Here is a 17,730-nt window from a genome sequence, read left to right on the forward strand (position 1 = left end):
AACACACACACTTGTACGTAGCTGTCAAAATAAGCTACAAGAAACACGTTTTTATTGCAGCTCTGCTGTTGCTACAATAATTTGCGGAAAAACCGCCTCCACTTTTTCTGTGAGTAATAAATGTTAACACAACATAATCCAGCAAAAAAAATATATCAATTTTTTTGCAAAAAAACACACACACAGTATTTTGTTCGAGATGTTCTATTTGTTAATATGAAATAAATTTATAATATTCAGCAACAAATTATAAACACTCTTCTTATTTAGATTTATTTCGACTTAAAAACGTGAAGTAACCAAAACAAACAGTCAATAAAACAACGAAACAGCATTGTTATAACAAATAAAGATGATTTTTCTCTTTTCAAACTAATGTTTTATTATTTTTTTCTTTGATGATGGTGATTCTTCAGACCCCATAGTCTTGTTTAGCTGTTAGTTATTGTTATAACTTATAATGAACAACCACTTCTTTTGTTTTAGCTCAACTTTTCTTTAGTATAAAGCATGAGAATATATCGTAAAAAAAACAAAATATATTTGGCTATATTTAACCCAACTATAGTGATATTTATTGAGTGTAACAACATCACATTGGCGAGCGTTATTATTAAAAAATTATATTATGATTGATGGTGCAAACTACTGGGCTTCACGCTGTATAATTATAATTTACAATATTGATGATTAATGCATTACATGTTTACCAGACAATATATTTGGATTTTGTCATCTGGATATTTCAGTTCATCTGGATAACGTTAGGCGATGATACGGAGTGAAAACAATAGAAGTGATTGTTATAGTTATGGTAGTATTTTTATATGTATACTATATCAATCAGTATCATCGCCTAACGTTATCCAGATGTGCTGAAATATCCAGATGACAAAATCGAAATATATTGTCTGATGTTTACTAGTACAAATGGGTAAAAAATTATGAATTAATATCAATTTGTTTAAAGCATTTTTTCAATAACAACCAGACAATATATTTAGCTGCCGTCATCTGGATATTTCAGCTCATCTGGATGCCGTCAGCAGATGATGCGAAGTGAAAACAATAGAAGTGATTGTTATAGTAATACAAGTATATAACAAGCTTATATACCTATAACAATCACTTCTATTGTTTTCACTTCATATCATCTGCTGACGATATCCAGATGAGCTGTAATATCCAGATGACGACAGCTAAATATATTATCTGATAACAACATCCACAAATTTGTGAATTTGAAAGATGTCCCTGATCGTTGCTCAGCTGTAATAATTTCATTCCAAAAATTATCAATTTTCTCATGGTTAAGAACATTACATAATCCTGAAGTGCATTTAAGACAGTGACTGTTTCCCTGATAATCAGGCCCTGATTTAAAATAACGAAATAATGTTGTGCTCGAAATTAATGAGAAACGCTGCGCAATTGTTGGTATATTTAACATGTCGTTTGAACCAGTTTAAGAAATGTAGTATGGCGACGGTAAAAGTTGATGGCGATCTAATGAAAAATATCAAATTATGTATTGCAGAAGTAAACAGCGAAAAGTGATTCTACCTTTAACACAAAACAACTGTGTGAGATAATACGATTTACTGTAAATAAGGGATATGAAGGGGGTCACTAAAGGGGTCAAAAAGTCATAAGTATAAGAAATTTTTTTTGCAGTAATTTTTCGTTTTCATCTCCATCAGGGAAAATACTCATTAGCATTTCTTTTTTAAGCAATGAAACAGCATCATGAACAGTAGATCAAGAAAATAATTGTGATCTGCTGTTTATCTTTCATTTTCTCCAATCGATGAATCAAAAACCGAATAATAAACAAAAATATTGAAAATGTCAGAATAAATTCTAGAATAAGTTATTGATCAATATAGAAAAAAGAAAAAAATGGGCTGCTTTTTTAAATATCAAGAGTAATACTTTGGCGCTTCGAAGGGTGGTTGTTGTATGAAGCGAGTGTATGTGAGTGTATTGTTAAGGGATGTATATTCGAATGTCCGCACATGTGAAAGTCGAAACTTGGGACTAGGTTTAAATAATTGTACCAAAAATGTACTTAATTGTACCGCAATTTATTTTTAATTGTACCTTACTCGTTTGGCTAATATTTGGGGTTCAAATTTCGGGGCACTTCAATTTGCCGGTCAACTAGCCAAAATAAAACTCAAAGATATTTTTAAAATTTTTATGGCTGATAATAATTGTACCTAAAATGTACCTTCAAAATAACATCATCATAAAGTCATTACTTCGATGGTGTTCTTCTGCAGAGCATGTCCTTCAAAATTCACGGGGGATTTCCCGAAAAAATGGCAAAAATGAAAATCAACGATATTTTTTAAGACAAATGTTTAACAATTGCACACAGGCATACATGATACCACGTCTGCTCATATGGTAATGGCACAGGTAAATTTGAGCGTATTGTATTTGGTTTTACTTACCAAATATTCATTTCTATCAAAGTACGAGTAGTATTGGTGTTTTGTTAAAGTGAGTTTTATTCAAATATGACAAAGAAAATCGATATTCATTTCATTTTGGTTTGCTTCCTTTATTCATTTCCAATAATTTTGTTTTGTTTATTTCATTTTTATAAAAATTTCTAGTCAAATTTAAAAAATACCGCAATTTAAATGAAAAGAAATCTAAATTCATAAAATAAATTAATATGACATACAGTGATCGTAAAACCACTTCAAAATGGATCTCCTTGTTTGTCCTTCCAATGGATATTTTACTGACTATCTGAGAATGTGATGCGTAGAAGGTTTTTTAGTAATTATGGCGAGACAGCTGCTTGGATATGCTGCATACATGCTGTATTTTAGCCGGTGGTAAAAGTTATAGTAATTTTAATGCGGGGGCGGTTTTGTTTCGAAATATTGTTATTTTTTTTGGTGTGCGTGAGTATTTATACACGCCAAGCACAAGTGTTACACAGAATTTCGATTTCATTTTAGTAACAGTCTACACTGAACCGAGTGGCATCTTGCTTTTAAGTTTTTTTCTTTTTTTATTTCATTTTTTCATCATAAAATTCAATAGTTAGTGATTTTTTTATTTTAATTGGCTTATTTAACGGACACAAAGAAAGCATCGAATTATGTTCCGAATATTTCATCGCAATAAAGTGCGGGCGTTCTCGAAATCATTATCTCCGAGTTTATGTCATCGAATTATTTAACTTATCGGTGAATAACAATCAGAAAATTACCTTTTTTCTTACCAAATTCCTGTAAATATTTTAAACTTTTATACATGTGTAAAACGAAAATTATTCAATGATTTTTAAATAACGGTTTGCGTGTTTATCTTTACAGATCATATTCCCTTCATTGTTTCTCAGTGAAACGACTCAGGCGTGGATCGACGAATTCATTACTATATTGGTTGCCTCAGGGTCTACAATGTAGACTATACATCGAAAAATCATCGATTGAGCATCAAATAAAAGAAGATTCTTCACTGTCGAATAACGTTTCTCTGGATTAATGCAAACGCAAAGTGGTATACATTATTCATCATGGATGGTAATGCAACAGAGAAACACGCAAAGCCCCATAAATCGATTAATTAAGATTAGAAAATTACCATATGTCAGACACCAATTTCACACTTGATTGTTTTCAAAGAAAGTATTAATGAATTAAATATTAGCATTTGAGTAAATGAAATAACTGAATACACTAAATCGCCAACAAAATAGTTTTAACTTATATGAATAAGAGACAAATCTTTTGACGCCATAGACTCTCAAACAGTGCGCAGTGCATAAGAATTAATTGAAAATACATCAACCATTCTATTCACACTGTACTCGATGTGTGAGAATCTATGTTTGAATCCAACATTTGTTTTTCTTATTCATTTTTTTTCCACAGTCAGAATTTAATTTTTCACTCAAAAAACAAGAAAATAAGATCTACACATATTTCTTTGTTTTAATTATTTCTTAAGATTTATTTGCATCAAAAATGATTTTCTTCAAACGATAGAATTCATTTAATAGTGGAATTATATTGCATCGATTTATTAATTCAAATTCACATAATTGTTTTGAAGATGATGTTCCTAAAACTATGCTACCTCATATGAAAACTTGTAATAGAACTGATTAAAAACATGTCATTTTTATATAAAAACAAAGGGCATTTATTTACATTTTCTTTGAGTTGAATTTCAGATATAAACTTAATTCTTCGAAGAAAATTATGGTTCAGGTAAGTCTGAAGAAGAAAGCAACTCCCGGGGAATCAGGGCAAAACAAATTTATATTTATTATATTATATAACAAAATTACATTTATTTACTATGAGTGTTCAATGTGCGAAAAAATTAAACGAATTTATTTGACATATTTGATTGAAGTTGATTCACATCTTTTCAAAAAATCTGCTTCGTCGGTCAATTTTAAGACGATTTACGGTCTAAAATCAAAAATTGTTTTGTTTGTTTTTTACCAGGTGATAAAATAACCATCGGACTAGATGATCGACCTTATTTAAATATTTTAACATTTTTCTGCCACTTTCATTACTTTTACCTCTTCATTTTTTTGGATGAATATTGAAATATAAGAAATCGTTTTTTTTTTTTGCATTAATATTTTAACATTTGTCGTGAATTAATAGTAATATTTCGACGAATTTTAGTTCGTATTACGATTAAATATCGTAAATGATTATTAAAATATCACGAAAAAGAGATGCCAAACTGTTGAATATTAAAATATTTTGCTGAACAAGAAAGAAATCGAAGAAAGTTATTTATTTTTTAAACAAATTTTTATTTTATCAAGAAACAGTCTAATTTGCATATCATTAAATTAATAAATTTAAATAGATACAAAAACTTAACAAATTCGTTACACGCAATTGATATTGATACCGTTATGAAAACGACTTCAACATCAGAATCAGTGGTTGGTAACTAAAAATGTGAAATGGTAATAGTTCGAGGATGATAGATGCGTGAAAATGAAAAGATGGAAAGAGTAAAGTATGAAAGAAATAGAAAAAATATGATATTTCGCTGAATTCTGTTGCTTTAGAAGTGTGTGAGATATGTGAATATGTACCCGTGAGTAATTAATTTGATTCGATGAATCAAAACTGCTATGAATTATATTGCTATAGAGAGTGTAAAATTGCATTCAGCTTGCATCCATTCAACTGAAGTGAATAAATAATAAGAAATGGATGGCAGAGAGAATAGGAAGGAGCAAGAAGAAAAGAAGAGGGATAGTAAGAGGTATGAACAGTGTTGAAAATTATAAAACTAGATATAGAAAGAGAAAGAAAGAGAAAGAAAGAGAGGGAGAATGAAATTAATCACGCCTAGGTAAATTTCTCGACATCCAATGGCAATTTTTTCGTTCCCCTCAAATGCAGCAAAAAATCACTTGATTTTATGAATAGCATTGATTAGAAAACCTAGCATTTAAATAACTTTAAAATATCACCAAATTGCTGGTGATTGCGAAATGAACGCTTAATGCGATAGACCGTCGGATGGTCTGGGGTAATCATACCCATCATCTGCAACAGTACTGTCACCGCTATTTGAATATGGAATACCACTTGGAGGAGCTTGATAAGAGTCGTGGCCTTGATAGTTATCATGACCAGTTGCAGTAGCAAGGTTTTGATTGCCAATACTATAGCTACTATGGCCAGTTGCATATGAGGCATCTGTTGATGCACCGCCGAATGTATGGCTTCCCACAAATCCACCATTTGAAACTGGCTCAGCATATCCGGCGCCATACGATTGGGATGGAGCGCCGTACGATTGGGATGGAGCGCCGTACGATTGGGATGGAGCCGAAGCCGGAACTGAATAGGTTTGTATGGAAATAGTTTGGTGAGTTGGTGTTGAATAACTTTGTGATGGTGTTCCATAGCTTTGTGATGGAGTTCCGTAGCTTTGTGATACCGAATAAGCTTGCGATGTGGCTGGAGCTGAATATGAGTGTGAATCAGAAATGGCGCTTACTAATGCACCTGTATCCAAACCTTTTGAGTAACCTTGTGAGCTATATTGTTGACTGTACGAGTTAGATCCGGAATCACTTCCTCCAATGGCACCGAGCAAAGGTACCACATCTACTCCTCCACCACCACCACCACTTGAATGACCCTGAGATGAGTATCCTAGCAAATTCGAAATATAAAATAATGATTCTCTTCGAAACAATTGAATATGATAAATTGAACAAACCTTTGTCCGATTGGCCAACAGCACTAACAATTGAAGCAACATCCAAGCCACCACCATTGCTGTATGCGCCCGAATCATGATGCGAATCAGAAAGGGCACCTACGATTGAAACTGCATCGAAACCACCTGACGAATGTGATTGACCGTTTCCATATGATTGACTGTGTCCACTGTCACCAAGTGCTCCAACAATTGGTGCCAATGATTCGATATTTGAACCGCCGTGACTGGAATATGACTGTGAATGTGATTGTCCACCTTCGGTTATGGCTCCAATGATTGCACTGTCAATACCTTAAATGACATTGCCAAATAATGAGAAATATATTACTTATTTAAAGCAAACGGTTATGCATACGTCTAGAAGAGATAATACAGTCATTTTTGGTTGCAAATTTCAAAAGATCATATAAACATAATTGGAAAATTGGTGTATATATGAGTTTACCTGATCCACCGTGCGAATGTGCTTGTGAGTGTGAGTGTCCATCGCTTGATGCAAGTGCAGACACAATTGAGGCAGCATCAATGCCAGATCCACCATGAGAATGAGACTTCGAGTATCCATCACTTGAGCCAAGAGCGGATACAATTGTGGCGGCATCAACACCTGAACCGCCATGAGAATATGAGTGTGAGTGTCCATCGCTTGAACCGAGAGCCGATACAATTGTGGCGGCATCAATACCAGATCCACCGTGCGAATATGATTGTGAATGTGAGTGTCCATCGCTTGATGCGAGTGCAGAGACAATTGAGGCGGTATCAATGCCAGATCCTCCGTGCGAATGTGATTGTGAGTGCCCATCGCTAGCCCCAAGAGCGGAAACGATTGTGGCAGCGTCAACACCTGAACCACCGCCATGAGAATATGAGTGTGAATGGCCATCGCTTGAACCAAGAGCCGATACAATTGTGGCGGCATCAATACCAGATCCACCGTGCGAATATGATTGTGAATGTGAGTGTCCATCGCTTGATGCGAGTGCAGAGACAATTGAGGCGGCATCAATGCCAGACCCACCGTGCGAATGTGATTGTGAGTGCTCATCGCTAGCACCAATTGCAGAAACAATTGTGGCCGCATCAATACCTGATCCACCGTGCGAGTATGATTGTGAATGTGAGTGCGCATCGCTTGAGGCAAGTGCAGATACAATTGAAGCAGCATCGATACCTGATCCACCATGAGAGTGTCCACCATGTCCACCATGTCCACCACTTGATGCAAGTGCAGATACAATAGAGGCAGCATCAATTCCGGATCCACCATGTGAATGTGAGTGTCCACCACTGTATCCATGTGAACCACCTGAAAATGAAGAAATAACATAAATGAAATAAATGAATAAAATGAACATAAGCCACAGTGCGTGAAAAAGACTAAGCAATACTTTGAGCAATTCAATCCTAGGGGGTAGACACATGGAATATTACTTGAGATATTCACCGAAACTGAAGGTATTCTTGGTATTCTTGGTATTCTTGGTATTCTCAGTTTTAGACCAAATGTCAATGCATTCAGCAACGTCTCACAATGTGCATATGTGAATATTATCTTCCAAATATTAAAAAAAACTTTTTCAACGCTATTAAGTGTATTATTTCAATTGGTTTAATAAATGCAAAAACAATTTTGATAAAAATAACATAAAGAAAACAGAAAAAATTAAAATAAATTTCGAAATGGTGAATGTTAAAACGAAATGGAAAAAACTTGAAATCTTTATTACCGATATCAATTTGACATTTGGTAATCACGGTATTCACATTTTTAGTACAAGTAATCTTTAAATAATTAAGTAATTGTCGTATTTGAAAATAGATAGGTATTATGACAATTCATTGGTATTCATTCATTCTCTATTGTGTCTACCCCCTAGATTCAATCGTTACAAATTACGAGGTGATTAATTCAAACGAGACTTAGTTGGTTTATCAATAACCAACTATAACAACATTATGAACTTTTTATATCATAATCCTTCACTTGAAAGATTTTAATTTTCACTATGAAACCACTCACTATCATTGCCCAAATGCAATGGTTATAATAGGAATCAAGGCACAAATCGTCTATGTGAAATTGAGAACACGCAATTTTCGTTTGAAGAGGTTGCCGAGCGTTGACGAGTAAATTGTTGTAAATAACAACGGATTCAAATAGCGGAATGCATACAAATAAGAAACATGTCTATGTCAGTATACGACAAGGGATGTAATAAAGTTCTCAAAATGCGAATTTGCCGCTGCCGCTACCAATGTAGACCGGTTATCTCATAAATACAAGTTCATAATACAAAGATATATGGCAATGACAAATTATCAATTGTGCACACAACTGAAATCTTACGAGCTCAATTTTTTCTATTTTTAACATTTGCGCTATACTATCTACCTTGTTTCACAAATAACAATCTTTGGGGAAAAAAAAACAATTCATGAAATGAAAAACCCGTAAAATATCCAATGTTCACCAAATCAAATCATAGACTACTTACCACTAAGAGCTGCACTAACAATAGTTGCTGTATCAATACCGCCATGGCTTCTTCCACTGTATCCATAGCCATGTGAACCATGAGAGCCATGTGAACCATGTGAGCTATGTTTGCCGGAAATAGCTGCTAAGAGTCCTGGCGAAATTGAGTTTCCACCCGAGCCGTGATAACTTGATCCGTAGTTAGATCCACCATGCTTTCCACCTTGATGAGATGCAAGAAAGATTATCAAAAAAAAATGTTCGAAATTTCAATTTGGCTTAAATTTAATTTCATTTCTACCTGATTTGATGATGATTGTTTTAGTCGAACCATGTCCGGACGAACCGTGACCGTGACTGTGACCATGTCCATGCCCGTTGCCTTTAGTTGCTGCGCTTACAATTGCTGCGATAGCGGCTAAAAGAGTGAAAACAAAAGTCAAATATGTTTATACAACTTGGTCAAATATGTTTATAAATATTGCGCGTGCTCATTGAAGCATGAATAAAAAAAGTATTTTCTTCGGCAAGCACACAGCATAATAATATGCACAATCGACTACCGTCTTTTTAAAATGTCACCACGATATTGCATTGATATTTAAAATGATTCGAAATAAAACAAAAGAATTGCATTTGTTGTGCGCCTTCTTCCTCATTTCTCCACGATAGATATAGATCAATGTGTTCAGCCGCTTTTGCGTATGCTAATAATAGTTATATTTACCTGGACTCAATTTGCTTCCACGTGAATGTCCAGCACCGCCATGTGAATAATGACCAGCAGTGGCACTGCTACCAGTAATGATGCTACTAATGACTCCAGCTGGAAGACCCGATGAACTACCATGAGAATGACCATGGCTGCCACCATGCGAATATCCACCGCTGCCATGTGAATATCCACCGCTACCATGTGAAGACGATGAATAATGACCACCGGAGGAACCTCCACCACTGATAATGCTTCCAATTACTTCAGCAGGAAGACTTGATGAACTGCTATGCCCATGGCCGCCATAGCCATGTGAAACAACTTCTTGAGTGCTATGTGAATGGTGTACAGTTTCTGGTATGTGAATACGAATGTGTACGCTATAATATAAAAACCACGTGAGCGTGACAAATTTTCTCAATTGCATGCCATAACATTGCAAACAAAAACAATGTTGACATATGTATATATAATTGTATGGAATGCTAAATGATTATAATTCTTACTGCTCTTTGCCACCAAAACCGGAGAAACCATGTCCAATACTACCGAATGAACTACCATATCCGCCGCTAGAGTAGCCAGCTTCACTCACCACTACTATCGATAGCAAAAATGTGAACTGAAATATGCAAAACACAACATGTACAGATAAGATATGAATCAATGAATGAATTTCTCTCTCTCTCTCTCTCTCTCTCTCTCTCTCTCTCTCTCTCTCTCTATGATCTTAATGTTTGACTCCGACTTTGATAAATGGGAATGGAAGAGTTATAAAGTGTAACACGAAAATCGAAATTAAGTCGTTGTATTTGTCGTGTCACACGGGGACCAGTGAAAGTGTTTTTCAAAGTAGTCTTTCACTTGTTTATATTGTGATCTACAATCAAATCTACATTTTATATCCATTGACACAAGACTTGCCAAAAATATAAGCTCTGTGCATTAATAGATAATTTTACTTTTGTTGCCTTCCATAAAAAGAAGAAGAAGAAATAAAGCAAGACCAAAAAAACGAAGAAAAAAAACAAACAGCGATACCAAATTCCGAACTAATGTTGTAGTGAATTTGTGTTGCATGTTATTTTTTTCATCTTTCTTCGTCTTTTAAAGTACAGATATTTCCGTTGGAATTCTGTTGTTATCTATAAAATTGAATTGGGCCCGAATGTTGTTAAGCAATTGTTTTCAAACGAACAGCAACAGGTCCGAGTGAGATTTTTCTCACTGATTGCCGTTGATCGTTGGTTTTACAAACATTAAGATAGAGCATATAATTTATTGTGATCATGTAAACATGCTCTTTGCATTGATAAAAAAACATTGTGCACTTAAAAACATAGATCGGACATGATGATCATTTTACGTCTTCTGCTCAAATGAACATTTTACCGAGTCAACGATCAACTCTTTAATATGGATAGAGTATTTATAATAATATTCGAAGAACAATTTCCACAATTCACTTTTACTTTCGTTTGTCTGGTTGCTCTCGCTCTTCATAATAATAATACCAACAACGAGAAGAGAACGTTCGAAGATTGTGCGAACGTGTGCACCCGCGCGCTGTTACATTTATCTATATATTACATATAATATGCAATCTCTTTCTGGTGTGTGTGTGTGCTTGTATCGATATACACGTTTCCCATACGTATAACACATTTACACATAACAGATAAATCACAGTAGACTCATTTAAGTGAAAGGTCCAATTTGGATGTTTAAATAAAAAAAAATGGTATTGGTACATTGCTACAATACAATCGAAAAAGAGTAAAACAACATCGGTTTTGGCCACCAATCAAGAAAAACGCTACCTTATTAAATTGACATTCATTTGTCGAATATATCATATATAATGATTTGGCTTCTTCTTCATCTACTTCAATTCAAACTTCAATACACAATCGAAAAATTTATATGTCTTCCGCACATCATACATCTCTAATGGGTAACAGAGTGAACCCATTCATAATAGTATAATTATCTCATACATAATATGAAAAATGTGTATTTATTTGCGTGAGTTGTGATATTCTCGACATGGAGTGCGTTTTTGCGGTTTTTTTTTTGTTTCGCTATCGCCCTATTGCCAATTGTTATGCTGCAATAAGTTTTTGCTTTCAATAATAATGATTACCAATCGCTTATAAATCCAATCGCTCATAAGATGATGATAATATCTTTCCTTTTTAATTTGTATTTTTTGTATCTTATAAATGCTTTCGAATACGTTGAATTGTCAATTGTCAAAACCTACGTTAATTGTCGATGGATTGTTGTCGGTACATTTTTTTTAAATCCTAATTCGAATATTACATATACTCCGTTGTTGTTTTTTATTACATATAATCCGTAGTTTCCACTGAATTTGAACGCCAAAATGATCTGCCTTTGATTCAATGTGATAAAAGTTTGTTTCTTACCAAAGGCAATGAACGATTTGAATTGCTTTGTTCTTTCAGGTAGTCAACAACAAAAAAATATGATTTTCCTATTTATATGCATACCAAAAAAAACTATTCGCAATTTAACGCCTCCGTCATTGCTTCCGTCGCTGCTAACATACTCATGAATGAATCTTCTCGTGATCCATTGAGAATGAACACACACGCAAAACAATGCAATTCGTTTGTTTGTTTTGTTTTTCTCTTTTAAACAAGACAAAATACTATTGAATTCACTCATTTTATATGCATATTCGAATCAAACATGTGCTTATGTCTACAAGCGTGCTAATTGAATGCATATCAAATCAGTTCTCAAAGCAATTCAATCTTGTTTTTGGATGATTGAGTTGGTAGCGACGGTTGGCGGAGACGGTTCATTGCGCTTAAAATGATTTCAGTGTCAGAGTGAATATTCGTTGTTTTGAACAGAGCGAGAGCGAAAGAAATATAACGGTGATAATTTTTGTGGTGAAGGCATGCAAAAAGATTAATTAAATTTATAAAATATTTTTGTTTTTGTTGAAAACAGAAAAAAAACAATAAAGATGCATTTTTTATCATCTTCTTAAATGTAATCGACGGTCGGTTTGATTCCAAATTAATTCATTTTCAAAGGCGCGCGCACACACAAACACACAAACAATGGCCAAAATGAAAAACCTCCAAACACGCAACCGTAATTACATCATTTTACACGAAAGTCGGAATTGCACTTTGCGTTGAAATAGTGTCACGAGCCTATATCAAGCCGGCTTTCATAGTTGCATCAAATTGGTTGGAGTGGATCAAATGTAGCTTGTGTTCAAAAGCAAAACTCAATATTCCCGTCGTTTTTACGGATATTTTTTTTTTCGTAATTGAGAGTTGTTGATTGTTTCTCGTGGTGTTTATTTCTTTTTCTCACTCATTTTGTTCGATTCAATTTTAAATTGCACAGTTTTTTTTTCGTTGGAAAACTGTTAAACAATTCAATTAAAATATGTATACGTCTTATTTGTAATCACTATTGAAATTTACTTACTACCAAAGTAGATTGCATTTTAATGTGTTTCTTTTTTTGGTCTTAAATCTTCTTTTTCTTGTTTGTATTATTGCCACAAATAAGTTCACCAATGCACAATTAATCCAAGAATTAGAGCTGCACAAAACTGCTTCTGATTTGAAATAAATGTGATTAGCCGGTACAATATCGGTAATTTTTTGTCAAAACAGTTTAAATCCAAATCACTTTGTATTTGTTGTGATGTGTAGATCAGTTTCCGTTTGGTACCACAAAACAACACACTTTGGCAGATAGAGAGAGTACTCGGTGATGGTACTCTCGAATCCGTAATCAAATTGGAAATGCTTCAGTTGGAAAGAGTTACGGCTTATATATAGTGGTTTGGCGCGTGTACAATTTTCTTAACTCACAACGTAAAAAAAGCACACAATCGAACGAAGAAACGAATAAGCGGCAAAAAAAGGTACGGTGAATGTGCGAAAGCTCGCTGGCACACATACACTCAATCACACGCCATATCCGCGTAATATTTATCACTTTCAGACATATGGGCACACCAAAAGGACTTGTATTGGGTGGCATCTCACCACCACATAACTTGATGACGCACAATCTCTACCTAAAACAGCGAAGCAAGCGCAGATTTATATTGTTGGTACTATTCGGGAATCATTGCGTTTCAAGCAAATATTTTAAAGATCGCACTAATTTGTGATGTTTCCGAATGATATCTGATCATAATAATAATGTCATTAGATATTATGATATTCGGATCTGGGATTTTTTTTGTTATTGTTGTTGTTGAAAAGTCGATCACTTTCTGCATAAAATAGAAAGACACAAAATATTAAACACACACTTTACCCATCGGCCAAACATGTAAATCAGATGGTAATTACTGTAATATTGGTATGCTTTGATATGCGAGTGGAACAGAAGCACAGACCCGAGGATTATGATGTAAAAAAACATTCATCCAAACATAAAGCGATCCATTTGAACAATAAAAGTGACAAAATCTCGCTATAGTCTAATTCATAGCCACAAGTCAAATCAACGATAGTCTGTTAATTTTGATGTATGGTTATGATGTAGGATGAACGCGTTGTGTAGTATTAAAAAAAATATATCATAATAATTGGCTCCGAGACTTGCACTTTTCTTAAGCGAGACGCGACTTGTTAAAAGTTACCTTTATAATAATCATAATAATCAGTATTGGTTTAGTTTAAATTAATTGGTTCACGTAATCAGTTTTTAGCACATGTTCGAATTGTCATGAATGTGGCCAGAAATGATATTACATAATCAATATTTGAGCATATAAAAAATACAGAGAGAGAGAGAGAGAGAGCAATACGGAGAGTATATTTACGGGAGCGGAATTCATATAATCACTTTCTTTGTTCGACACGATGAGAATGAACTTTACAGGAGAGTAAAAAAAAAATAACAACCGGCAACCAAATCCATGTATGAAGAAGAATTTCAGTGAAGTGAATGTGTATTTCGTTAATAAAATGTCAAAATCAATCAACACCAAATCACTAAATTACAATCACCGGAACTAACGCACAATAAATATCTTACGGTAAATGTACAGTAGTTGGCCAATTGCCATATGTTATCGACATATGACAGCTGGTGTCATTCAATTTATTAAAATTACCATCAATATTGACTGAGGCCTTACATTTTTCAAAATGCATGCGAAAAATCGGTGGGCCGATGAGTATCAACAGATTTAGTGCTCAGTTTCATTCTTGTGCAAAGAGTTTTTTTTTAGATCGAAAAAATCGAAATCATGAAACTTCCGGTGCAGGCGCATTTTAATCCAAAATTTCCATACATTTCGCCACGTGTGTGTGTTTGTTTTTTGTTCCAATTTTAAAATTTAAAATGCAAACGATCCACTTGCTGTTTCCTATTCGATTTCAGCAAAAAAAAAAAAACAATTTGACAAATAATTTATAAAAAAAGCAAACCATCGTACGCACGCATTGAATATATTTGTTTTATAATAAGATACACAAAACGCAAGCAACAAACCGACGAAGAAAGAGAAGATATTAAACTATTCCCTTCTCTCGGATGTTATCAAGCACCATCGAATTGTCTGTCGAATCGATTAAACTTTCGCAGGGCTTGCATATTTTAAACGTCAACACGCTCTTAATGTGACAAAATTCAACTTAAACATTATTATATGAATATTGCATATATTTAAGTTGAAATTCAAATTTAATAGAGCCAAACGAACGGCGGAACAATAATAACAAAAAATCCATGCTGAAAAAAAATGTTCGCATTAAATATTGTTGTTTGAAACAGAGGAAGGTATCTTGCATCAAAGATATTCAATGAAAGCAACAAGAAAAAATCAAATGCTCAAACACTACAGATCCATCGATTTCACTTTCTTTTCTGCTTAATTCAAGCGAGATGATAACAAACAAAAAAAAACACCACCTCATCGAAATATTAAATGGAATATAATCAGGAATTCTCGATTTTTGATTTTAAATTAGTTTTTTCTTCTGCACTATCACAGAAATAGATTTTTTTCTCACTCTCACTTTATCTCTGCGCTAGCGCGAGGAATTCATTTGTGAAAAGCGAATCTGAATATTGATGATTGGCTAAATGTTAGATCGGAAGGAAAGGTAGCAAAAAAAAAGATTCCATTCACATACGGTCGTTATGAAAAATATATTTTGATTGATCAGAGCAAAAAAAAATAGCGCTAAACCATAAATGTTTCGTTGACCCTTTCAACACATTCCAACTGCCATGGCGAAATTGTTTCAATATACAACGATACATAATTGGACATTTCTTTTTTTGGGATAAATTACTTTGGCAACAAAGAACTTGCTGGTACTGTGTATGATTGTCTATTTCTTTTCAATTTGCAATGTAAAGTATGACATTTTCAACGGGCCAATTAAATTTCAATAGATTATGTAAAGCAATTTGCAAATATTTCGTGCGAAATAAGAATGGTAAAAACACTTAATTCTCCTTATGTTAATTCTAATTGATTATTATTTGTAAGAGTTCCCATTTGAATTGTGATGAATTTAAGTAATAAAAATTGTGTGAACAAATGGCCTATTAAGTTCGAAATTAGGCTCGGTATTTCAATTTATGTTACACGATGAAAATGGCCAAGCAGAGTTCATTTGAATAGATTTCAATCTATATTAGCGTGATGCCATATTAGACTGAAGAAAAAGCAATGTGCTAGTCTCTAGGGGCTTAATACGGCAAAAAATTCACAGGAATTCACGTAAATTCACACTTTTGAATCGAGTGGTTATTGATGAGTTCGGTGAATTCGTGTGAATAGAATCAAATGTGTCAAAGTAATAAAGTGAGGTTATGATAACCGCAATATTTTTTAATTTATTATTTTTTCAATATTTCCGATTGTTTTCGATAGAAAATCGCTCAAAATTGAAAATAAAATTAATTTTTATTAAAAAAATATAAAAAATATTTACAATTTCGTTACACAAAATATAAATTAACCGGGAATTGCGTTGACATATTTATATGTGATGTGTGTGTTATATAATGCCATCTTTGGTTACACACCAGTAGCTATTTCTGTGACAAAATTTTCACTTTAATTTAAAATAAAATAAAAGAATTTAATTTTAATCCTACATTTTTTGGAAAAAATCCTCATTTAAATTATTGAAACCATTTTTAAAATCATTTGTATGCGCACATGTATAAGTATTTTCATACACAGTATGTTTCGTTCCTCTGTTATAAAGTGTGATGATAGTCTGTATATATTGTTTCTATATGTTTTACTCCATGAAATCGACGACAATTAAAAAAATGAATTCGAAAAAAATGGTTTCAAGTTTTGTTTTAATATTTTACCTGAGGATTTTTCAAATAGTCGGGATTAGACTTGAACCCTTTTTGAATGTATATTAAACTATTTAATTTGAACCAATCAATATTGGTTGGTTAAAAAACTCGCAACAGATGGGGAACAAGAGATGGCGTTGTCGTAGATTTAGGAACGGACAATAGTCATCATATTACCGGGTTTATATAAATATTGCAGTAATTACCAGCAGAAGCTATTCACCACTATCTCACATATTTGAATGAAATCGCCGTAGAATCCACTGGAATTCATTCGTTTGCTGAAAAAATCAGTTAGTTTAGATATTATTATAGAATTCAGTCGTTGAAATTTTGAATTAAGCCCCTTAGCTAGTCTGCACACTATGCGGCGTACCATGTGCAATAAACATTGTAGGTGACTCTTGTGCGGCACATTTTTTTTGCTTCTTCTTCTTCTTTTCATTAATGAGTGGACGGTTCCAAAAATGACGCTTATTAAAGGTAGCAATTTGAAGAAGAAAAAAAAAACATGTGTATCATCCATTTCTCTTTGTATTTATTAAATTCGTTACATAAATTATTTCCTCTGTTTTCGTCTAATGTTTCTTTTTGGCATAAATGTTTGAATGATCACGGAATGACATCAAAAGCATCACAGACAAATAAAATAGAAAGACAAAAATGGAAAAAGTATTCAAATTTGGGTGATTGTTTGCTTTTACGTGAGTTTATTTTTCGGCCGAAAGACAAAAATTTAATATATTTTAAATAGATTTTTCGTTGCGATGCGATCTTATGAAATAACGTCAGGAATGGATTCACTCCAATTCAATTGAAATGGATCGTTTTTTGGGTGTTCATTTGAAATCCAACATTTGGACATCAACGTAATGCCACGATGGGCTCCCTTTGAATTACTGTAAATCATGTTTCATTTGAAATGTTGTTCAATTTACATAGCAAGAAAGTCTACTGC

The 17,730-nt window shown here is 33.5% G+C and overlaps 1 protein-coding gene across 1 annotated transcript; it reads right to left on the reverse strand.

Annotated features, from left to right (window-relative positions):
* Window positions 1–4,780: 4,780 nt before the first annotated feature.
* Window positions 4,781–13,217, reverse strand: LOC116345818 (hornerin-like). Its single transcript, XM_031775512.1, has 8 exons — window positions 12,906–13,217; window positions 9,938–10,053; window positions 9,444–9,811; window positions 9,018–9,134; window positions 8,736–8,939; window positions 6,683–7,546; window positions 6,235–6,528; window positions 4,781–6,167 (listed from the first exon to the last, which is right to left on the reverse strand). The coding sequence occupies exons 1-8, from the start codon at window positions 12,921–12,923 to the stop codon at window positions 5,506–5,508; spliced, it is 2,643 nt and encodes an 880-aa protein (XP_031631372.1). The 5' UTR covers window positions 12,924–13,217; the 3' UTR covers window positions 4,781–5,505.
* Window positions 13,218–17,730: the final 4,513 nt, after the last annotated feature.

This window comes from Contarinia nasturtii, unplaced genomic scaffold (genome assembly GCF_009176525.2).
Source record: "Contarinia nasturtii isolate CC-2019 unplaced genomic scaffold, AAFC_CNas_1.1 Cnas_scaffold_1371, whole genome shotgun sequence".
In the NCBI taxonomy this organism is placed as follows: Eukaryota; Metazoa; Arthropoda; class Insecta; order Diptera; family Cecidomyiidae; genus Contarinia; species Contarinia nasturtii.